At 34.1% G+C, this 25125-nt stretch overlaps 1 protein-coding gene across 2 annotated transcripts in view; it reads left to right on the top strand.

The window, feature by feature from the left end:
* The first annotated feature begins 6471 nt into the window (after positions 1 to 6471).
* LOC149065534 (uncharacterized) overlaps positions 6472 to 25125 on the top strand; it is a 54303-nt gene continuing 35649 nt past the window's right edge. Inside the window, exons 1-6 of one of the 2 annotated variants that reach the window (XM_089253746.1) lie at positions 6472 to 6585; positions 6858 to 6925; positions 7346 to 7457; positions 11387 to 11543; positions 22812 to 22880; positions 25044 to 25094. In XM_089253746.1, the coding sequence (XP_089109872.1) occupies positions 6563 to 6585; positions 6858 to 6925; positions 7346 to 7457; positions 11387 to 11543; positions 22812 to 22880; positions 25044 to 25094 (480 nt within the window). In that variant the 5' untranslated portion in view covers positions 6472 to 6562. Of the gene's footprint in view, positions 6586 to 6857; positions 6926 to 7345; positions 7458 to 11386; positions 11544 to 12765; positions 12829 to 22811; positions 22881 to 25043; positions 25095 to 25125 lie in introns of those variants that run through there. The other variant, XM_089253747.1, reaches the window with a different exon arrangement.

A 25125-nucleotide genomic window follows, 5' to 3' on the forward strand; every position in this document is an offset into this window, starting at 1 on the left:
TTTGCACACGAGTATAAATCGTACTAAGCGAGGAAAGGTTCTAAGAGCAGTGCCGCGACCAGGTGCTTGATTATGTGGTGTCGGATGTTCTGCGGGAATTAAATTTAACCATGGGAAGAATCTTTTTAGACAAAAAGTCTTTAAATTAATATTGTGCACTGGTAATCATGAAAAATGCAAATCATTACATTTTGCATGAAAGCAAGCTTTCATCATTTAACATATCAGTGGCAGAAAAACATGTATTTGAATAGGTTTTGACAACCCTAGTCTGCACAAAATTGAAAGAGAAATTTATTATTTTAAATCTTGGAGAATTAGAACTTCATTATGCAATTTATTTTACTCTTAAATTTTTCTTGATTACGCACACAAATTAGTACCCACATATTTTATTGAAATATGCTTTAATTATTTCTTGTTATCTCGAAATCAGTCTATACTTGTTTCTGTAACTTTTCAATGTATAAAATATTTTCATATTTTGTCTTGACTTCCGCGACTCACATAATCCCGATTTACCATTAAGTATTTTGCGTGCTTGTGTTCCCAAGATTTTGAATTTCCTGATTAGTAATCTCGGAACTCGTGATAAGGTGGTTCCAAATTAGTTTTCATCTTCCATTAGTTGTTTATTCAAAACCCAACGAGAAATTTAGTTTTGAAGATTGAGAGTAATTTTGATGTCCTTCAGTCAGAAGCACATTTAGTGTGTTTCGCCGGTGGGCTACACGAATTTTGCCGTCCTCTTCTCCATTCTTTTCTAATTTTCTTAACTACTCTTTCCTCGAATTTGCAACCCTGTGATATAACCCGCTTGCCGCCCTCCCCCACACTCCTTCAAGTACACCTGTGTTACAGTCACTCACATACTTGCATACTGTTTTGGTCACTGTTTGGTTACTTGCACACGCTGTAGGCCAATGCCGTCTTAACGCATGCCTCTCACCGGGCGGGGCCTCAAATGCAAAAGGGAGGAGGGCTCGTGAAAACTATATCTAATTAAAATTTTCGAAAATAAGCATGTCTCGCCAGGTAGGACGCCTCAGAAAAATCACTTTGCCCGAGGGCCCAGGATGCACTTCAGACGGCTGACTCTTGACTGAACTGGTCCCTCGCTCTATAGGTCACTCGTTTGGTCATTCAAATGCTTACTCAAGCTCTAAGACACTCATTTTCTCACTCACGTGCTTGCAAATTCTCTAAATCACTATTTTGGTCACTCACTGACCTAGTCACTTGCTGTCTGGGCAGAGATAGATTTATTGAAGGTTATTCAAATTTCACCACCTTTCTCCCATACTGGCCACTAATTTTCTTGGCGACTCACCCTTCAAATTTGCCGACCCTCCGAATTTGCCGCCCTGGGCTATAGCCTGCTTAGCCCCCCCTGCAAATTTGACATTGTCTTCAGTGGCGAGGCATGCGGGTTTAAAATCAGAGTGTTGCAGAAAAAAAATTGGGGGGAAAAAACTGAAAAAATAGTGAAAACAAAAGAAAACACAGATTGAGTTGAATATTTTTGGAACTAATAGATGTGTGTGTGTGTGTGTGTGTGAATTATTAGTATAGTAGACTCTCGCGAATCTAACACACAACAGACCAGGGAGTGCTGGGTTATCGAAATCGCCGAATTACTACTACTTAGTCGTACATACACCTCTTACACATTTCCTTACGGAATTTCTAACGAATCGGCACATGCCAGAATGTATGTTTTGAATGTATGTGTGGCTCCAACGTATTTACATATGTTATCGAGTTGCGCATGCTTCGTGTTCATGTTGTCCTCTGTCGTCCATTTACTGAAGTAAAGATGGAAATGCTTGAATTTTCATGTTATGTCAGTATCGTGTTGTAGGTTTGCGGAGAGAGACTTTTTCAAATGGGAGACCGGCTCGCGCGCATTCGTATTCACCGAATTACTGCAAGTTGATTGAAATAGCCCATGTAAATAACAAACTTCTGCTCATAAACATGCACTGATATGTTTTCCTCTTTTATGCGCGGAAAAAAACCGGCCTAAAAACGCTGTATTACTGGAGGGATTTATTGAGTCTATCTCTATACGCAGTAGTATGGGAAACTTTATTTGAAGGCAAAGAATATGGGTTTCTGACGCAGAATTTTCATAAATCGGGTATACAAAGCTAGAAATTTTAAATGAATTTTCTTGATTTTGTCCTCTCGTTTGAAAATTATAAGAGGTAAATGAGGAAGTTGAAGGTATTATTTGTAAATACAAACGTGTCAACAATGGGTATTTTACTGTAGTGTTTCTTTTCATTTTAAGAGAGGCTACAAGTTTCGTGTGTTATAAAATTTTCTTTGAATTTCTAAAATCGTAATTTTTTATCACGGAAAGATAAATTAAATGTCTCGAACGTAAGTAATTGAAAGAAGACTGCCCAATGTTCCCTACACAAATCGCTAAGTCTTCAAAAGCGTATACGTGAACACCAAACGTTGCTGGAGTGAGCAGAGCTCGGCTGTGAATACTTGAGTTTCCAGCAGTGGTTCCCAACCTTTTCAGTGCATACGCCAAGCAGATCAAGGGTAAAGACTAAACAAGATATTCAGCGAAACAAATCGAGTCCACAGAGGGCCCACCTGGGGGTCCCTCATGGATGGAAACAAAGTCCCTTTGGTCGGGTCCAGTGCCGGGTGACAAGTGCTAAGCTGATATGGATAGAGTACTAGCCAAGCAGAGGCAACTGAGGGCGCCACATGGATCGGCCGGCAAATAGATAGAATTTATTCTAGATAGATTCACAAAATAGAAAATTCTCTACCGAACGAGACTAGCAGAGACCACAGAGGGCCCACCTGGGGTCACTGATGTAAACAAAGCTCATTTGGTCGGTCCCAGCACATGCACGCAAAGTCTGGATAGGGAACACATCTGTCCTGTGATGTACTGAAACCGAAACTGTCTCATCGTGGACCCTACATGTGAGAGGAGAAAAGCTGTGGCGCATAGAATCGGTTTTTTTTTTCTGATAGCATGTGGCCATTTAAAGTTTGAGCGGTTACATACATTTTTCGCAAGCGCAGTGCGACCCGTTACGGGTAAGGGACTGTCGTGTATGCGTAGTGTATACTTAATTGATAACTGCTTTGTTTTTGTGTCGGGGCTTTGTATTAATTTTTTTTCTTCAAATATTCAAGGATCGTCTCCATTGCCGCTGTGGTGGTCGAGTGGTTATAGTGACGGACTCGCGATGCGAAGATCCGGGTTCGAACCCCACAGTGGTGGTCGGCTGAAGTTGGTTTTCTGTGGTTCTCAACTTCAAGGCGCAAATGCGAGCCGATCTCCCCGTTAAAAAGTCTCGCCACAGAGAGCAACAGTCCTACAACGGTAAATCATTCAACCATAACACTTCACTCATAGTTAGAAAAACTGGGGGCAGATGACAGCACTACACATAACAAGCATTACAGAGAAACAAAAAAAACTTCACGTCAGGTTTCACTACACATACACGCACATTCCCGCATGTACCGATTCGTTGGGGGTTCCGCGGGGGGTGTGTGGGCGTGGGCGGGGTGCATGTGTGGTGTAGCAGTAGTAGGTAGGACCTCCAAAAAATGGCTCGGGGATCCATGATGTTCTTAAGTCAGCCACCTCGTTGGGCAATTTGCCTGTTGTGGCGTTGTATTTGTATTAAACGAGGTTTATGGTATCCTAAATAGCTCAGAATTCATTTCCTCTGGTTGACCGAGATATTTATTTTACTCATATTGTGTTTTACCTAATTTTTATTAAAACGTCGCAAAGAGAAACGATTAATACTTTCACAGAGGGATCAAAAAATTAAATTAATAAGGAAAGTATCTACCTACTTTGACATGAAAAGCTAGAAAAGAAACATTCATGGAATACATGCGGATGTATTTGTTTTTTTATGTACATTGTTTTGTCCGATTAACTGTGAGTCTTAATTTTTATCAAGCAAAGGAGAAGGAAGGAACATATTAACTCTAGGAACATTTTAAAATAATAATTCTTCATATGCTTTTGATATATTATGCTCTATTTTCATCTGCAAAGTTTGCATTTATCTGTAGAATTGCACTTGATACTCTTAATAAAAAAAATTTTTAGCTGGTAATGTGCATCAGAATTTCGTACGTTTCTAAATATAAGACATATTCAGTTTGACCCTCAAATTTTTTTTTTGCGTACGGTATTTTTTGCGAGGGTAGCCGAGACAAATGTCCAAATTTATTGTCAAAAACAGCTAATTCATTAACTGTAACGTTAGTTATTGCATAGAAATTTTTAAAATAAGTGTGTTGCTCATTGAAAAAAATACAACTTTTATAAATATAAACTTTAATTTAGTTTTAATTTTTAACTACCTTCAATTTTCAATTAAATTAAATTTAAATTGATTAAATTTAATTTTAATTGATTTTATTTTTACTTAAATTTAATTTTAATTGATTTTATTTTTACTTAAATTTAATTTTAATTGATTTTATTTTTACTTAAATTTAATTTTAATTGATTTTATTTTTACTTAAATTTAATTTTAATTGATTTTATTTTTACTTAAATTTAATTTTAATTGATTTTATTTTTACTTAATATTAATTTTAATTGATTTTATTTTTACTTAAATTTAATTTTAATTGATTTTATTTTTAATTAATTTTAATTTTGAATTAATTTTTTTTTAATAATAACTTTTACATTTCAAGTATGTTTGGCACCTGCGGACACTAGATTGAGCCTCACTGATCAACACCTTCACTGTAAAAAATCCCCTTCCCCAACACATCACCCTGGATCCGAGCCTTTTCTTCAAAGTCGAAAGTTGGCGTGCCGGCATCCCCGAAGGCGAGGTCTTAACCTTGGAGGAGGTATAGAACTCCTATAAAGGCACGTATACATTATAGCGCGCGGATCATGCAATGAAAGCATTCGCAATTGGTTTTTCAGTAATTTCTACGGTGTCGGGAACGATTCTTGAGCTGTTTTCACTTGACCCACCTGGAATCGGTTTTTCCAACGAACACAAAGGAAAGAAAGGAACACAAAGGAAGTTTGTGTACCCAAGAGCGGATTAGTACCGCTGCAGGGGGTCGTGCGTTGCAAGATCGACGCGCTAGTGTATACGCGCCTTAAGGTCGTAACCATGCCCGGAGATACGGGGGGACATGGGGGGCGCCCTCCCATGCGTTAAAGTTAGAGTCGACTGATCTAATGTATATGTGTATACGGGGTGATTATAAAAAAAACTATCCCGACGTATGGGCCCCTAACTATCATACCATTCACAGAAACTGAATGAAATTTTGGCATAAGGTATTTTGAGGTGTGCGCTCAAGAATGATATGGAAAACAAGTGTCACTCAAACAGTTACGGTTACAGTGAGAAAATTTCGAAAATATCAAATGGCAACACCAAGTTTTTTGTATTGGAATGCGATCTCCATACTGAAAAACACTAAATAGCGTTGGAATGGCACCTGTAGCACGAAAATCCCCGGAGCTAGGCAAGGAAAAAGTAAAAAGGACTTTGCCGTGCACCAGAGCATTAATGTCCGTTTCATTCGTCACACCATTTCTTCGGCTGAGATCCCAGCCTGATTAGTCCTCCACAAGGTCATGTGGAAAATTTGTGAAACACAATAAAATGCTTTATTTTATGCTGCTTCTCTGTCCTTATTGGTTGTCCTCACTTTTAGCCTATCTACCGCCGGTGATTTTCATGCTACAGTTGCCGTTCGAACGCTATTTAGGGTTTTTCACAATGGAGATCATATTCCAATACAAAAAACTTGATGTTGCCATTTGATATTTTCGAAATTTTCTCACTGTAACCGTAACTGTTAGAGTGACACTGTTGTTTTTAATATCATTCTTGAGCGCATACCTCAAAATACCTTATGCCAAAATTTCATTCAGTTTCTGTGAATGGTATGATAGTTAGGGGCCCATATGTCGGGATAGTTTTTTTATAATCACCCTGTATATGAATTGACACATCATCATCATCGTACCCTCCCCCCAGACTTCCAAGTCTATTGCCGCCTATGGTCGTAACTAAAATATTTATGGGTGTGGGGGGGGGGGCAAACGTGATTATGCCAACCCCTCCACTGTAAAATTCAATAATTTTATGCCAGTGTTTTCCTCTGAAATTTGCCACCCCGAAAATTTTACCACCAGGTGGCAATAGGCAGTGGGGTCATGATGCGCTTGCTGTATGATGTGGCGGATCAACGCGAGCCATCATGCCAAAAAAAAAGCGAAATCGTTAGTTAATCGTTGATCCACTACGGCTTTTGATAAGTTGCAAAACGTAACAGCCTAAAAATAATTTTTTTTTATACACGCTATTTGAAGAAAGTCATAAACACGGGGATGTCCCGGGACATGTGCATCATATGGTCATTAAAGTCATACAGCTCTCTTCGATGAAATATGGTTGGGGAGGTTTCCGAGCCTCGTAAGCCGAAAGCGATGTGTAATTGAATCACGTTCGGAACAATCTGAATTGAAGAATCGTTGCTATGGTATCCGATGAAAACAATGATTTCTGATGATGACTGAATGTACATTGTTTATTGTAACTGGTAGGATGCATCTTAATTTGTTTGTTTGTTTGATTTTTGTATTATAACACTGCAATTATCAGCTTAACGAATTTGAAGTTGCAGTCAAATATTATCTTTTTTAATTTTCTTTCACCAAGCTTTTAAGAATAATGATGCCATTTTAATGAATATTGCTGTTGTAAAACATACCTTTGTTTTCTATCCACCAACTGTTTCATTGAAAATGTTTATGACAATGATAGTCAAAATAATCGTTTCTTTTTGTTGTGAAAAACAATTTTCGTCTTTAGGAATCGCATGGAGAAACAAAAAATTCTGGTGGAAGATCAGAGTAAAGAATTTTGCATCTCTGAAGAAGGTATTTTATTCTTTCTCCGCTTTTGTCAGTGGTATCATATTGCACAAGTTTTAATCCAGGTTATGAGAAATTATTTACACATTCATTTTGTAGCTTTGCTTGTGAAAGTTGGAGTTAATAAAATATTTGAGGCATAGGACCATTTATAATGTATGACAGAGGTGCCAATGAAAGAAGCAAGGGGGTTGGGGCTGAAAGTTGTCAGTGTTTTCCCATATATATGGGACTTGAGTGCATACAGAGTAGGGAAGAGGGTTGCATTGTGTTCTGTATATTCACTATTAATGGGGGGAAGGGAAGACTCTGCTTCTTCACTAAAGTTATTGGGGGGGCCGGGTTCTGGTGCCCATGATATATGATACCTATATAAATTTCTCTGCTTTTCAAACTCGCAATTTTCTTTTTTTTCATGATCTCTAGAGATTATATTGTATGCTAAACAAATTGGAATTGATGTAGAAACAGAAAGTCATTTAATATGGATAGCTGTAGCTGGATTGAAAGCTCCCGTTCCTAAGCCTTGGGTGGTCATGTAAGTTTACTCTTGAATTTTATTTATTCAGCAGTTCTTGTGTGTTGAATCAGCAGAATACAAACTTATCTTAGTTGCCAGAACAAAACTTTTAAAGAAAAAAAAAACAAGAATTATTTAATATCTCCTTGAGTAGAATACTGTATTTATATATTTATATATATTGTGTTTTTTTTTCTCCTTTCTTAATAAACTATTCTATTATTCTATTCTATTCTCTTGAAGTACATTATATGTACTTATATACAAACGGCTACTACTACATAATTGTACATCAGGGTTGGACAAGTGCTAGGTTGCCATGGCGACTAAAAAATTAGTATTGGCGAATGAAATTTTCTTCGTGTTGTTTCTAAATTACACGCTAAGAGCAGCACAAAATATTTGGAATTTACAACAGATTTATATCAGCATAACTGCCAACATGAAATAGGGTCTCTATGCCTGAAAAAATCAAAAGAAGTATTATCCTGGACCTTGTGTGTTTGGGTAAAATTTTTTTTTGGCACCTAGAAAATTGTTCTGACGCCTAGTTTTTTTTTTTTGTGATTTGCCCATCCGTGCCCTACATTCACCTCGTACACATTCTCTGCGGAATTTCTAATGAATTTGCACGCGCGGGAATGTGTTGTATGTGTGCCCCTAACATATTTATGTTAGTTGTGCTTGTTTCATGTTCTTGCTGGTAGAACATTGAATATAGACCGAAATAAATTACCTGAAAATATTTTGTTAATAAAGTTAAATGAGGACAAAAACTATACGATTCAGTCAATTTGTTTTTGTTTTTCTATATAAAATGAATAAAGTTGATTTGAAATATGAATTACAATTATAAATCAAAATTATCAGTAAAGATTCAAATATAATCGGGTTTTTACAGTACATTAAATATTATTATTATTATTTTATTTTATAAATTTATATTTATTGCCTAATGTTGTTTTGACCACTTTTATTTTTATATGTGAATCATCATCATTAACCATTTTCAATCCACTGCTGAATGAAGGTCTCCTCTAAATTTTTCCATTTTGCTCTGTCTGATGTTTTAGCCATCCAGTTAACTCTAGCCTCTTTTCTGATCTCATCAATCCATCTTGCATGGGGATGTGCTTTCTCGGACGTTTAGCACCATGGGGGTACCAATCCAGAATACTTGTGGTCCATCTTTTGTCTTGTCTTCTTGCAATATGTCCAGCCCATTTCCGATTTAAATGTTTAATTCTTTCCATGTTATATACCTTTGTGTAGCTTCTTATCAAAGTAATTTGTTTTGTGTCTCTTTCCTTGCATATATACATCTAATGCCTAACATACATCTTTCCATGCTCCTTTGTGTTGTCTGTAGCCTTTGTATTGCCTTGCTGGTGAGTGTCCATGTTTCAGCTTCATGAGTCAGTGCTGGTAGCACACACTGGTTAAACACTTTTCTTTTCAGGCATAATGGCATCTGGCTCTTCAGAATTACACAGTTTTGGCCAAAAGTGCTATCCAATCCTGATTTGTCTATTTATTTCATTAATTATTCTGTTGTCCATATTAATTTCTTGTCTCAGGTATACATAGCTTTTTACTTCTTCTATCTCTGTGTTGTTGAGAGAACAGGTAGGGTGAGGGTGAAAAGAAATATAACTTTGTACCTACATTCTCATCACCTTATCTTTCATACTGTCTTACTCTTTTATTTGTGTTTTTTTTCTTCCATTTTTCTAACGTGCAGTTAGGTTAGGACAAAGTTACTATATTTATTGCTGATTCGTCAAATAGAGAGCATCTGAATTTCTTGCCAATTTGCTTGTAAGCGAAGGGGTTAAAATAAATAGAGAATTTCTCAACCCTTTGAGTTTTGCTGGTGACATTGTTATTATCAGCAGTAATCTAGACAAACTAGAAGAAATGATACAAGAACTGGTGAAGGCAAGTATTCAGGTGGGTTTGAAAATGAATCTGCAAAAGATTAAAGGTATGTTCAATTCTTTTGCTTTGAAGAAGAAGATTCTTCTTTCACTCTTATAAGAAAGATACATCATATGTGAGGGAAAAAAATCACTATCAGGGTACACAAAACCAAAAGAAAAAAAATTGTAAGGTTGCAACAAAGCTTTGGGATGATCAGGAGAGAAGGAAGAAAACAAAGTGAACTTGTTTGAATTCATTCTGCTGACATTTGAATGCAATATTATGTCCTTTGATGGTAAAGTGGTTAATTCCTTTCTCATCCCAATTCAGTTTTTTGAATACTTCTTCTAAAACAGTGGTAAAGAGTTTTGGTGAGATAGTGTGACACCCAGTGTGACTCCTTTCCCAAGTTTAATCTTTGCTTTTTCTTTATCCAAACGAATGGTTGCAGTTGCTTTATCATATATTTTCTTAATGATATTGATGTAAGTATTCTCTACCCCAATTCCATTTAAAGCTTTAACAACAGCAGATGTGAAGACAGAGTCAAATGTTTTCTCAAAATCAACGAAAGCCAGCCACACACAATAGTAATTCATATTCCTTGTGTCTCCCTATGAGTTCCTTGATTTTTTGGATGTGATCCATTGTACTAAATCCACTTCGAAAACCTGCTTTTTCTTTTAGGATGTGGATTCAAGCCATGTCAGCACTTTGGTGAAAATTTTATAAATTACTGATAAGAGACTGATTGGTGGATAATTCTTGATATCCCCTTTTTTGCCCTTTTTGTAAAGGAGAACCATCATTGTGTTATTCCAATCTTCAGGCACATCCAATTTTGTGAACAAAGCAGCTAGCATTCTGGCAAATGCTTCTACTGCTTCTTTAACAATGTCTATTGAAATCCCATCTACACCTGGGCATTTCCCTTTTCTCATCTTATAGACTTTTAGACTTCTTTTTCCAGCACAAGTGCCGCTTGTGCAAAATCTGCTCCATTTTCTTTTTTTCCTGTTCCCTTTCTTCATGTTTATACAGAGTATTATAAAATTCCTCAACAATACTAATAATTTCATTTCTATCTTTTGTGATAGTTCCATCATTCCTTTTTAGTGAAAAAATTCCCTTTCTTCCAACACACAGTTTTTGTTTTGCTGATTTCAAACTCTTATTATCTTCAAACACTTTCTTTACAATTTCGCATTTGAACTTCTTCCTTAATCCACTTTTACAGTCTTCCAAAGTTCTACATATTCGACTTTTGATTTAGGGTCATTCTTTTTAATCTGAAATTCTCTTTGGTCTTTCATCAGTTTCTTTGTTTCTTCTGCTATTTTCTTCACTGGTTTCATTTTTTTTCTCTAGCAACTTCTTTTGCTACTTCTTTTAGGATAGTGGTTAAATTTATGTTCATTGTGGTGACATCTTTTTCATCTTCAGTGGTATTATATAACAAATCAAATCGATTCTTCAACTCTAACTGAAATTTGTATCGATGTTCTTGAAGATTTGCCATATTGATGACAGTTTTTTGTATTTTTGCTCTTTCCATCGTAGTGTTAAACATTATTTTACATCTCACCAGTCGATTATCATTTCCTGTATTGAATTTGTTGACAATACAGCAGTCTTGGATTATATGCTTCTTATTAGATAGGATGTAGTTGATTTCGCTTGTTTTTCCAGTTGGGCTCCTACACGTCCACTTTCTTTGAGGTTTCTTCTTAAAAAACAAATTCATGATGCATAACTGTTCACTGTCTGCAAATTCAACAAGTCTGTTTCCTCTGTGGTTTCTTACACCATAACCGTGACTTCCGACTGAGCTTTTGCCATTTCTTCTCTCTCAAATATAGCGTTGAAGTCACCCATTATTATTTTTATATGATAATTTCCTTTACTATTCATGTCGTCTCATTCTTCATAAAAGTTTTTTACTTCTTCCTCAGAATATATGTGAATATCTCCTTTAAAATTATTTTATATTTATAACTCCCTACAAAAATTTCTTAATCTATTTCCAGTGAAGATGAAAAAGAACGTGTTTATTATTATAATAAAGAAACAAAACAGTCTACATGGGAACACCCTGCTGACAAAATTTACAAAGAAATGGTTGTTGATGTGCGAGCAAGTTGTGATAGTTTGATGTCATCTTCTGATCCTGGATATAACTCAAAGGTGAAGTAAACAAACTAATTTTAAGAATTAATTATTTTGTTACAAAATGAATTTAAATTCCACATTCATATTGATTATTTCAAGTCCCATCCTATCAGTTACAGTTTGAGAACACAGATAAAACATCCTATAAAGGGAGTTGTGGTAGAAAACTGCCGTTATCAAAACCAAACATAATTTCTTTTTGAATATAATATGGATAATAATCAGTGAGTGAGCCACAATGAAATTTTAAGTGTCATTATTCATTTCATATTTAGCACTTTTATTTCATTGCCCCCCCCCCCCAATTCTTGTGTTAATTTTTTTACTGATGATAGGACAAAATTTTGAAACTTTTGTGTCAGTGGTATGTACAAAAAGTGATCATAATTGAACTTCAAATTGGTCTATTCAGAGGACCATGTAGCTCAATTCATTTATTGGATTGACATCAAAATTGAAATATAGACTATTTAAAGGTTTTGGAGAAAAAGAATCTGTTATACATATATATATATATATAATACACGGCACAAAAATTCAATTGGGGACATTTTTCAGCAAAACACAGCTAAAGGAACCTAAAATAACCAACATGAAACAAAAATGTCAGTCTCAACATTTGATCTTGATAGTTTCTAGCATTGTGAATGATTTTCTGGAAAAAATTGCCACATCTCTCTTATGAGCAATGGTAAAAAAAATATCTGTTTCACATAGGCACAGAAAGGTGATACAATTGTGCAAAACAGGTTTAGGTGTCCCAATCTATGCGATTCCTGGTTTTGGGGTCATTTAGAGAAGGTGGTATATAATGAAGGTATTTTTACATTGGTAGACTTGAAGGACTGCACCATATTTGTGTGTGAAGTATTGCAAATGATCATTTGTGATCAGCTAGGATTTCCAGATTCCCTAAGTTTAGAGCCTTCTGTAACTGGGAATAAGAAATTTCCAAAGAATTTCAAGAATCAGATGAAAATTTTAGTTTTTTCAGTCATGAAAAAACTAAAATTTATGCACAATTTTATTTTTGCAGTTTTTACTATATTATTTTTTAACAGATGTGTATTCAAGGTGCATTTTCTTAATGGCTAACTGAAATAATACAAAGTGAATAATATAATGCTACAAATTATTTTGTGGGGTAAAGATCTGATGGCACCAAGTTATTGTCAGTATTTTTTGCCTCTATATTTTAGCTTTTAGCATTTATTTGGGATAATATTTTTATAGTGATTCTTCTCTCTGTGGAATGTATGCCAGGTACAAAAAAAATCAGGGAGGACATTTGGATATGAAGGTTTGTTTTGAAACAAAAATGATCATTCAGCACTTCTTTGCACCCAGAATTAGTAGCATTGTGATCACTGCACTTTTTTTTTTATGCTCTAATTTTTCATAAACAATTTTTCATGAATGGTATTTTAGTTTCTATTTTATTTGATGCATGCTTTTTCTACCCTTGAACCATTCAATCATACATTCATGATCAACACAATGAATGTTGATGATATCTTGAAGAAAATTAAATAAAAAGCAATCAATGCAAATTCTTGAAAAGTTATGTAATGTAATGTCTACTTAAAATCATTATTTCTCAATAAATATTTTTTTAAAACTAGTTTTCCTTTAGATAATAAAAAAAAATCTTTAAAATGAGACTAAAAAATAAAGATGATATTTTTTGTGCAGCTAAAGAATTAGTTTTTAATATACATTTTCAAAGCAATAAAGTCACAATAAAATAAATGTTTTTCTTCTCCCATTTATGTATTCAAAATTTATGATATTTCTTGGAGTAAGTGATGCATGAGCATGTGTGTTACAGTTAGGAAAAAGGCAGCAAAAATATTTACGAGCTTGAATCAAGGCCTGCATTGGTGTATTCTCCACATTCACCAACAATAAACTATAACTTTAACTAAAAAAAGTCTAAAATTTGTTTCCTCTTTATTCAATAAAAATTACAGCTTAATAAATTGATATTTTTAAAGTTCTGAAAGCATCCAAACGTTCAAACCTTTTATTTGAGAATTTCTTTAAAATTCTGTTTCAAAATAATAAAAAAACCTCATTTTTTTTTTTTTTTTTTTCTTTTCACGTATGCCCAAGGGATCAGCATGATCCATCCAGGGAATTTGTTAGTGTTAGGTTAGTAAACCCAGACCTGCAGTGAGAAGCTAGTTCCCTAACCATGCTGTTTCATTAGAATTAATAGAAAGGTATTTGAAAAGCTATATATCAAAACTGAGTGCCAACTATAAAAGATTTTAAACAGAAAAGTTGTAGAGTAAATGATGATGATGGTGACGAAGGTAGCAGAATCATTAGAACTAGTATATCAAATCTTATGATGAAAATTATTTTTGTTAAGTAACTCTGTGGTTATTCTTTCTTTTTTTGTCAAACTAGGTTATGTATAATTGTGATCATATTCACTGAAATTGTCTTAAATTTTAATTCAATAAATGTTACATTTAAAATAATTAATGAAAAAATTAATTGGTGAAGATCTTACTTATGTCATTATCACTGATATGCTTATTTATTCTATTTTCACTTTTCTTCATTCTACATTAGTTTTACATGAGCATGTATCACTTTACAGCACCATTATTGTGTAAATAGTATCATTAAATAATATTTTCACACATTTCTTTTTCAAAGTGATTATTAAATTTTTTTCATTAATTCAGTTTGAAATGAATATCTACAAGTATATGCATGCACATATTGTTGCATGGTTATAAATCATTGCTTGTTCATTCTTTAGCATTATTCAATTTTTGATTGATTTGGTTGAATTCTCATTTGATGATTTATTTTTTCATAAATGAATGAAATTGCTATGAAAGTGGGGTTTTTTTTTCAGTTTATCACATAAATATTTGAGCTTCACAAAAAAAAGGAAAGAAACTGCAATAGATTCATGGCTTGTAACTACAGATCCTTATTGATTTTAATTGTTTTTTAAATCATTTTTATTAAAAGAAAAGGAGGAAAAATTTATTTTATCCAACTATGACTAAACTTTTACCAAGAAAAAAAAAGAAATAAGTTCCTCTCAGATAATGCACAGCTATAGATATTTTATGTGTTCAAGTTTCTACTAGTTCTACTGTTAGTTCAGATCCGCTTTAAAAAATACAATAGCGATGAACAAACAAGGTGAAATATATATATATTGAGTATATTTTTTTTGCCCCCCCCCCCCTCAGATAAAGTTCAAATGACGGGCCTGTGTTGACATGTGAAAGCTACTAATTTTGAATATCATTATAAATTTAAATTGATTACTAGACTACAAATTATTTCTTCTGGGACATTACATTATGATTCAGAAATAGGGTGAAATATAACCTAAAAAAGATCTGTGTGATCGATCCAGGAAAATTGTTAGTTTTAGTATATGCCTACGCCAGAACCAGGATTCAAATCCAGACCTGTACAACATTTACAATAACCTGCATATACAATAACTGCAACTAATAAAATATCAGTGTGTTTTAGTTATAATTTTAGGATGGTGAAGAATTTTGAACAGCTTCCTTGCATGTAAGATTTTTCTTAAACATTGCTGTCACATATTGGCCTTTAAATCAAAATTAACAGTTTAAGTCCATAGAAACTTGGTTTTTTTAATGTTGTCACTATTAAGCCTCTCTCTAAAGAATACCATTTCAACTGAATGTACAATATACACTTAAACAGTTTATTCATTTATCCAGTTATGCAAAATACAGTGAAATTCATTCATTGAATTCTGTACTATGTATTCAGTTAAAAAAATTATGCAAATGCAGCTTTTTGCTTGTAAATTTATACTACAAACATGCTTGTAACATGTGTTGTGCAAATGTGTGGACAATGAACCAAAAAATTCAGTATCAACTTGGGGAATGTTATTCTCATTGTCTTTGAAGATTTTGGACTGAAAATAAACAATCAAATGAGCAATTTATTCACTAATCCAATTTACTTTTTTATCAATACAGAAAGTCTATTGAAGCACAAAGCATTATTTATTTACTTAACTGATTTACTCTTCTGGAATTCTCTCTCAAAGCTCTGACTATATTTTATTGATTTTGAGAAACATTCATTGATTTTTCTTTATGTATTGTGATTTTGTCATAAAAATGTCATTTATATAATTAAGAAAATATAAATTTCATGTGATGTAATCAGAAGTGTGAATACAAAGATGAAATTTTTTGGTCCAAAACACAACAGTATCTATTAAAAATGATTTTCATGGCTGTCCAGTTGGCATGATGGCTTCCTTGATATTTCTATAACAGAAATAAAAGTAGCAACTATGAATTTACTTTTGGTTAAGAGGTAGGAGAATATAGAGGAGATTGTTATACCTGGGAACATTATTTTTTGGAATTTTCTTCCCCAAGTTAGAAAATGCCGCAAAGTTTCACTAAATTCATTTTTAGTATCTGTATACTTATACACGAGAATCATTGGGTAATTAAATTACCTTTCTGTTCTACACTCGTGTGCAAAATTAAGAGAATTAGCACATTATGTCAAATTTCTGAAAAACAAGTAGACAGATTTTAATGAAATTTGATACGAATACACAGTTATAACAGAGAAAGAGATGTACTATACAAAAGTCATAGTGCGCATGCATGATTGTCAGTAAAGCTCATCATTGCAGGAATGTCCAAAATCCACTTTGCGAAATCGAACCAAAAATGGGTCTAATATGGGGTATGGACCCCTCTCACAGTCAGACAGGTTGCACAGTGCGACGGCATACTGGACACGAGGCAGTTGAGGAGTCCCTGTGGCAAACTGTACCACTCCTGCAGCAACGCAGTTGTTTTCATTTCCGGGATGATTCTTGGAGGGGGACGGTGAGATGCAATTGTCCTCCCAAGAGCGTCCCACAAATGTTCTGTAGGGTTTAGGTCAGGAGATCTGGCTGGCCAATCTATAAGCCGAATATCCTTACTTACCAGATAATCGTTGACCATGTGAGCCCGATGTGGATGAGCGTTGTCGTCTATGAACAGGAACCGAGGGCCAACTGCGCCCCTGAAAAGTCGAACATAGGACACTAAGATCTCCTCTCTATACCTCCTAGCAGTCACAGATCCTCTGCCAATCACATGGAGAGGTGTGCGGCCATCCAACATGATGCCTGCCCAGACCATGACACCTCCACCACCATAGTGGTCCATTTCCTTGATGTAAGAAGGATGGTATCGGGTACCAGGCTCTCTCCAGATGAGTGTATGTCGAGAATCAGTGTCCAGGCTGAATCTCGACTCATCTGTGAAGAGCACGGTGCTCCACTGAAGTCTGGTCCAAGGTTGATGTTGTCTGTATCATGCTAAACACGCTCTCTTGTGTGCTGCAGTTAGCGGGACTTCTGGCATAAAGCCCTCTCTCATGAAGCCTTCGGGCAACAGTAAACCGTGAAACTCGAGTTCCAGTGGCAGGATGCAGCTCACGTGAGAGATGAGATGCTGTAGCAGCCCTGTGGCGCCACGCTAAAAGTGCCAAATAACGATCCTCATTGGTTGTCGTGGCTATTCAACTATCTTGTCCAGGTCTTCTCGATATGGATCCAGTGTCCTGAAACTATTTCCACAAATTGCAGACGACACTGGGTGTAACATTGAGCTCTGTAGCCACCTGCACTTGTGATTGCCCTGCCTCCAATCTACCGACGATTCTCCATCTCATTCTGTCATCCGTACATTTGTGGCTACTCATTTTACCTGATAGCTTGTAAAATTTACCAAACTCTTGCGAGAAACATAGTGAATGTCGCCGAGGAGTACAAGCACACGAATCGTGGAAAACGACTTATTCTCTTATCATCACCTCCATGGTCATAGCCCTGCCCGCACGCACGTGTACGCTTACGTATTTGACACTGAATATTTTCATATTTCTTTCATTCTCAGGTGGCTTTATTAGTACCGAAAGTTCAGTACTTTTGTGAAAATAGACACAAATGTGCAAATTCTCTTAATTTTGCACATGAGTATACTATAACCATGAAATATGGATTTAAGAGCAGGCTAATATTTTCCAAGGTACAACATTGGATCTTGTACCGCAAAACTTGTAATGTTTTGTAATGGAACAGGGCAAAATTACAAAGACAAAAATACAAATATTACTGGAAAAATTATATAATGAGTATTTTTTTAATATTAATCATATATTGATATTAAAAATATCGAAATAATGACACAAATATGATTATTAATATATAAAAGGTGTTTCATAAAGTACACGGTTTTTTAAAAATGCAATAAATCAGCTAAAATTGAAGCAAAATTCAAAATTTTTATTTAATTTCATTCAACATATACTTTGATTTAATGATGAAAAATGATATTGAGCATATGTCCGCCTCTCCATTTTCTCAGCAAGCAGTCATCCCGTGGAGGCAATTAATGATAACTCTGCGTTTGAATATTACGGTTTCGACCAGGCAATTTTCTTGTTGCAACTGACCCAGATTCTTTGAATTTCTGTACCAACTTTGAATCTGTTATTGCTTTAGGGGTATTGTCACGTCCAAAGATTGTGCAAAGTTTACAGACAGTCTCTGCATAGCACTCTCTGTGTTTGTAAGGAGTTTTCACAATAAGAATGCTTTGCTTGATACTGAACTGCTCCATGGCTACAAAATGGAAAAATGACAAATGGCCTTCTAATCAAAGTGATAATAGATAACGAAAGTGATAGAAACAGTGCTGTTAATGTTCAAACAAAAAAAAAAACACATGCAATTAAAAAACTGCATACTATATGAGACACCCTTTATGTACAGGGTGATTATAAAAAAAACTATCCCGACATATGGGCCCCTAACTATCATACCATTCACAGAAACTGAATGAAATTTTGGCATAAGGTATTTTGATGTATGCGCTCAAGAATGATATTGAAAACAACAGTGTCACTCTAACAGTTACGGTTACAGTGAGAAAATTTCGAAAATATCAAATGGCAACACCAAGTTTTTTACATTGGAATGTGATCTCCATTGTGAAAAACCCTAAATAGCATTCGAACGGCAACTGTAGCATGAAAATCACCGGCGGTAGATAGGCTAAAAGTGAGGACAACCAATAAGGACAGAGAAACAGCATAAAATAAAGCATTTTATTGTGTTTCACAAATGTTCCACATGACCTTGTGGAGGACTAATCAGGCTGGGATCTCAGCCGAAGAAACGGTGTGACGAATGAAACGAACATTAATGCTCTGGTGCACGGCAAAGTCCTTTTTAATTTTTCCTTGCCTAGCTCCGGGGATTTTCGTGCTACAGGTGCCATTCCAATGCTATTTAGTGTTTTTCAGTATGGAGATCGCATTCCAATACAAAAAACTTGGTGTTGCCATTTGATATTTTCGAAATTTTCTCACTGTAACCGTAACTGTTAGAGTGACACTGTTGTTTTCAATATCATTCTTGAGCGCATACCTCAAAATACCTTATGCCAAAATTTCATTCAGTTTCTGTGAATGGTATGATAGTTAGGAGCCCATATGTTGGGATAGTTTTTTTATAATCACCCCGTATATGCAGTGTAATTTAAAACTCAATGTACAAACTTTTAGAGGAGGTAGAAAACACATAAACGAAACAGAATCACATAGGAATATATGACCAGAAACCCCAACCTGATCAGCTGAAGGATAAACAAAGGTGCAGAAATGACAAGCCAATAATGGGTGGAAAAACTCTTTATTTAGCAATACTTTACATGAGGACAGTACTTGTACACATTAAGTTTCACAACAAGTGCTCAAAGTTCTTACCATCCACAGTTATGCCCACTTCACAATGGTGACATATTGATTGTTGAACCCTTTCAAAAATACCCGGCTTTCCTGAACCTTTGCAGCTGCGACGAGGTCAGCATCAGAGTCAATGGTATCTGGTAGACCATGGCTTTCAGGGTCCCCCACAAAAAGAAATCCGATAAATTTGGCTAGATAAATCGGACGATCGGGGTGGCCATGGGACTGGTCCACCATGAACAATCCATCGAGGTGCAAACTTACTGTTCAGATAATCATGTACAACATGGAAAAAATGAGCTGGAGCCCAGGGCTGTCGTTTCAACTTTTTCCCAGGGAGGGACAAAGAACATGCACTCAATGTATGTATGTATATATACCATTTTTAGTGTATTTTCAAGAGCCGGGTGGGGGGGGGGAATGGTCTCCCCAAATGACGGGCTTGCTGGAGCCCCATAGTCCTGGAACCACGATGTACATATACTGTCCTCATGTAAGGTATCGATAAATAAAAAGTTTTTCCACCCATTATTGGCTTATCATTTCTGCATCTTCGTTTATCATCCAGCTGATCAGGTTAAGGTTTCCAGCCATACATTCTTGTGTGATTCTGTTTTGTTTTAGTATTTTCTACTTCCCCTAAAAGTTTGTATATTTAGTTTTGAATCACCCTGTGTAAGTAACAATAATGGTGAGGTACGAATATATTTATGAAGTTGAAATGCATAATTATTCTACATTATACTTGTATAAAGGAAAATCAAATGTTTTTAAATCTTTAGTTCTATCAGTTTCTTTGATGCTAGATGACTGCATTAGAGATACAATATTTGTGATGTCAACACATTTGCTATATCTGGTATTGGTACGAACAATAAAATATTTTCTCACCTCTCCTCGTAAGGAAATTCACTTTGTAAAAGTTTTTGTTAGATGCATCCGACACTGTAAACTTTGTTATTTCAAAAAATTTGACCAGGAAATAACCAAAGGTAGATGAAAGAGAAGAAATGGGGTAGCTGAAGTTTAGAAATATAGAACTAAAATTTAAATTATAAATTGTAATTGAAAAGCAAAAGAACAGTTAGAAGTTAGTGTAAGTTGAGTATTCCATGGTAATTTAGCAAAATTTCAAGTTTTATACTGTTACAAAGTACACAGTCTTTTCTGTTTCAAGATGCATGATGTTCTGTCATTTGTGAAAAATATTAATAACTTTATTCGCAGTGCTTGGTATGATTTAGCACTTTCTAGGGTTCTCATCAGGTGATTGCATAGATTATAATTACTAAATATACACTGCTGACTATCCAAAATGCAACACCTTGAACATATTGTGCTATATGTTTGAAATTTTTACCAGAGAAAGTAAACATGTATATGAGTAAATTAAATGGTCACAAAATCAATAGGAAATGTGCTTTATTTCATGTTTTACAGAGGGCTCATTCCATTAAAAATCAACGAAAAACATAGAGAGTTAGTTTCATGACCGACTAAGGTTTTCTTGGAATTTGGTACACATACAGGCACTGTCAAAGTATGACAACACCAAAGTGTCCACAATCTACTCTGTGTATTTGTGGAGCTACATGAATTTAAATTTTGTGACAAAAACAAAACCATCGAAAACAATGGGTTTTTTTTTGTATACCTGTACAATGTACCAAATTTGAAGAAAATCTAAGTTGGTCATGACTCTCAATGTTTTCTTGGTCAATATTTTTATGGAATGAGCATTTTATTTAATGTAAAACATTCTTTCATTAAATAAATCCCAATTTTCTTTTTGATTTTGTAATGATTTACTCACCTACATGTTTACCGTCTCTGGTAAAAGTTTTAAACACAATATGTTTAAGGTGTTGCATTTTGGATGGCCAGCAGTGCAGTTCACTAAATTTGTGTTGAAAAAAACTCACTAAATTTGTTAACACACACACACGTTCACTAAACATTTACTAAACACGTCACTCACGTTAAATGTTTCACTAAACCATGTTGAGAAGCAACATGGCAAAAATAAGCACACAATTTTCTTACTAAATGTGCTTCATCGCAAAATCTCTGTCAAGGTCACAGACAAAAAGATGAAACAACATTCAGCTGTGAGGTTATGTATTTCTAATTTCTTGCACTCCAAAAACATCAGCTAGAATGCAAACTATGTACATTAATTAATTATTAACGATTATTAACTATATATTAAAACTACTTCAAGTTTTACTATGATCAAGGTACAACAGTTTCCCCTATGTGTTTTTTTAATAGCTTGTAAACTGTCTTGAGAATTAAAAAAGATTTCTTGAAATCAGAACAGTTTGATCAAGTTTTGAGTTGTAGAAAGTCATGACACCAACTCTCTCTCTCTTAAAGTATTTTCACAATCATGTGATTTGAGTGGCACATCATTAATAAGAAGGCTATCCACTTCTGCTTTAAAAAATTTCATGCTGGAAGTTTGGTTTTAAAAATTACCCTTAATGGGTTGATAATAGAGAACTGAAGATCGTACTTGTGTTCATTCCAGTATAAGATGTTAATTAGCATACAATTTTGGTGTTTCTCAACCCTCCCCTACAACATTATTTTGTGTTTAAGTCACTGAATAAAATGAAAAAAAGATGCATTTGTGTTTTTTAGCTTTGCTTTGGGCAGAAGCTACCTGTGTGTCAAACATATCTTAAATGAATAAACTAGTCTTAAAATTGTAAAATTTTATTAATAATATGAGTGATTATTATAATATATTATGTATACATATATTGTGTACAAAATTATGGATTGCATTTCGTTCTAAAATATATGGAACTTTCAAACTATTACATGGTCCATATAGTATACTAAGAAGAAGAGAAAAATTATATTCACACATTTTATAGATTGTCTTGGTAAAGCTTTGAACTTTTCCCTATGATGAACTTCCTAAAAAATCTGTATGTATTTAGGTTTGTGATTTCGTATATATTATTTCTTTGCCTTTAGGATGAACCAGAATAATCATTGTTATCTTATATATTATCTGCATATATATAGTTGTTCACTAAAAATTTAACATTGATATCGGATTGGATTTATTCATGTCAATAAGCGTTTTTTTGCTTCACTTGGAAAGTGATGGCTGTTGTCATTAGAATTACGATGAATTAAATTAAATTTGAAAAATATTTGCAATTATTTTTATATTCAGTTTAACCCAGAGGAACTTGGGTGCCTGGAAAGTTTTTTCATCATTCTTTCATGTACACATGTTAAAAAAATTAAGACCAGTTTTAATTTTCTTTTTGTGTGTTCAACCATCCAATTCATGCAGCACTATATTTTTCTGAGAATAAAAAATGAAATGATAAAAAATTAGCATGTTTATAGACATGTTATTAAAATTTTGCTCCAATGCTTACAGTTCAGTTAGCCATGTTCAGAAATTGCTTTGAATCACATCAGAATTTTTATTTCTTCAATAAATGAAAAATATTTACTTCTTTTTTCATACTTAAGATGCCTCTTGAAGCAATCAGTGATACAGCTAGTGCTCATAGTACACTCAGTAGAGCTGCTCTTCCCATGGTAAGTAAATTTAGTGTGCTTATAATTGATAAAACTTTAAATGTTCACTTTAATGTTCAGTACAGCCATTTCACCAGGCTAGTACCAAATTATGGGTTTTCAGATTTATCCAATTTTAGAATTAAAACATTTTGTAAAAGTTATAAGCATTGGATATCAGGCAAACAAGAAAGTTTGCGCTTTTTTTGTACTCTGTTATTGTCGTCATGCTACAAACCAAGAGTATGGTTATAGTAAGCAAGTAGAAATTCCATTAATTATTAACGATTATTAACTATATATTAAAACTACTTCAAGTTTTACTATGATCAAGGTACAACAGTTTCCCCCTATGTGTTTTTTTAATAGCTTGTAAACTGTCTTGAGAATTAAAAAAGATTTCTTGAAATCAGAACAGCTGTAATGGAAATTTATTCACAGAAACATCACCTCAGTATAAAAATAGTTCTTTTACTACTAAGAGACAGTTTTAGTCTGTTATTCATTTGCTTCATGGATTCAAATCACTTCCGAGGCACAACTCAAGAAATTTTGTCTGTATCTTTAGGTGGGGCAGTGGACATCATGATCAGAAGTAGTTCTTCTTTTCCCCCCATAGTTGTTCTTAGTTTCTATGAATTTTCACCCAAATGGTGTGGTGGTAAGATGCTCGTCTACCACCATGAAGGTTGCCTTCAGGTCCCAGGTTGAAACTGGGAGAAGAATATAGATAACATGATATTTCCCCTAAAGAGTTTAAGGTTACCACCAATAGATGCCGCCTTCATTTCCAACACAACTCATTAATGGCAGTAAATTGCAATGTAGTGGTATGGCAGGAGTTGGTGAAGTAGTAGTACTTTCTATGCATTCTATCAAATGATTATCTTCCTCTCTTTATAATGAACATCTACAGAGTTGATGAATCCTCAATTTTTTAATAACAAAAAGGAAGAAATCGTAAGGGCATATGAATTGTTTTTGCACCAGATTGGAGAAGGTTTATGGAAACAATAGAGTTAGAAAAAAATTATTAGATCATTGGTAAAAGTTTTTCCTTATCTGATTATCTCATATTCCTTCACCTGAAGAAATTCCTGGCTAGTTAGCACTTTGACGATGAATATTCTAAATATGTTGTGCATTATCAGTTATGCCTGTTGACATACATCATTTTGTCTCAATGAAAAAATTAGTTACTCAATATGACAAGTGTCTTAATGATGGTAGAAATTTGTGTAAAAATAGGTCAAGATAAGCCATTGTTTTTAAAATTCAATTTATCAAAAAAAACAAAAAAAAAACTTTTCTCTTTATATTTCACATTGTTATATATACAGGCTGCATAGGTAGCAACTCACACAGCATTTTACTGGAGAACTGTTGATCCTAAAAGCATGCTTACAATTAGAAAAAGTATCCAAATAACGTGTAGAACTCAGATGCGTCATTCATGTTAAAAGTGATTGTATAGTTATTAAAATAAAAATGTTAACTCTTTTTATACAGGCACCCTGTATTAAAAAACCCAATCAGAAAGTTGTTGTCCTGTCTCTCCTGGTACCAACTAAAAAATTCCACGTTTTAAGTGCAATGTTCTTTGAGATATTCAAATTTGAAAAAACGGAGGAAAGTTGAGAAAAAAATAGCATTAAATGCTGGTAAAGCATTTTACCTTTCTTCTTTTGAAATGCATATGGCATAAATTTTCTGCAAATTAGTGAAAATATTTGAAATATAGAAGTTATATGATGAAATATTTTCTGATAAAAAAAATGTCAGATGGGCTCGACCTTTGTTATAAAATTTTACTAAGTAAAACATATTTAAAAAGAAAAATCTATGATCTGTAAAGTCATTTCAACTGCATTTAAATAAACTGATTGTTTTTTTGCTTTTTGGACATAACTTTTAAAATAATAATACATTATTATATTAGTGATATAATATAATGATTATATAGCATTAATTTGTATGATAAATTAATATATGATGATGGTAATTCAACTGTCATCATCATTATATTAATGATATAATTTATATTATACCATTATTATATAATGATATAATAAACTATTTGGTTCATATATATTTTACTGAAAATAATATCAATAATGTTTGGTTTTCTGCAAACAAATTATTTATTTAATATGGTCTATCTCATATGAACATATATTTTTACAGTTATCATCTCTGGCAGATGCACCACCTTTGTCATCGGGTGTAAAAAGTATGGTAAGAAAAATGATTAATTATAAAATAAAAA

This window comes from Pholcus phalangioides, unplaced genomic scaffold (assembly GCF_987345545.1).
Source record: "Pholcus phalangioides strain wild (caught in Gottingen) unplaced genomic scaffold, Ppha-v1.0 ptg000039l_1, whole genome shotgun sequence".
In the NCBI taxonomy this organism is placed as follows: domain Eukaryota; kingdom Metazoa; phylum Arthropoda; class Arachnida; order Araneae; family Pholcidae; genus Pholcus; species Pholcus phalangioides.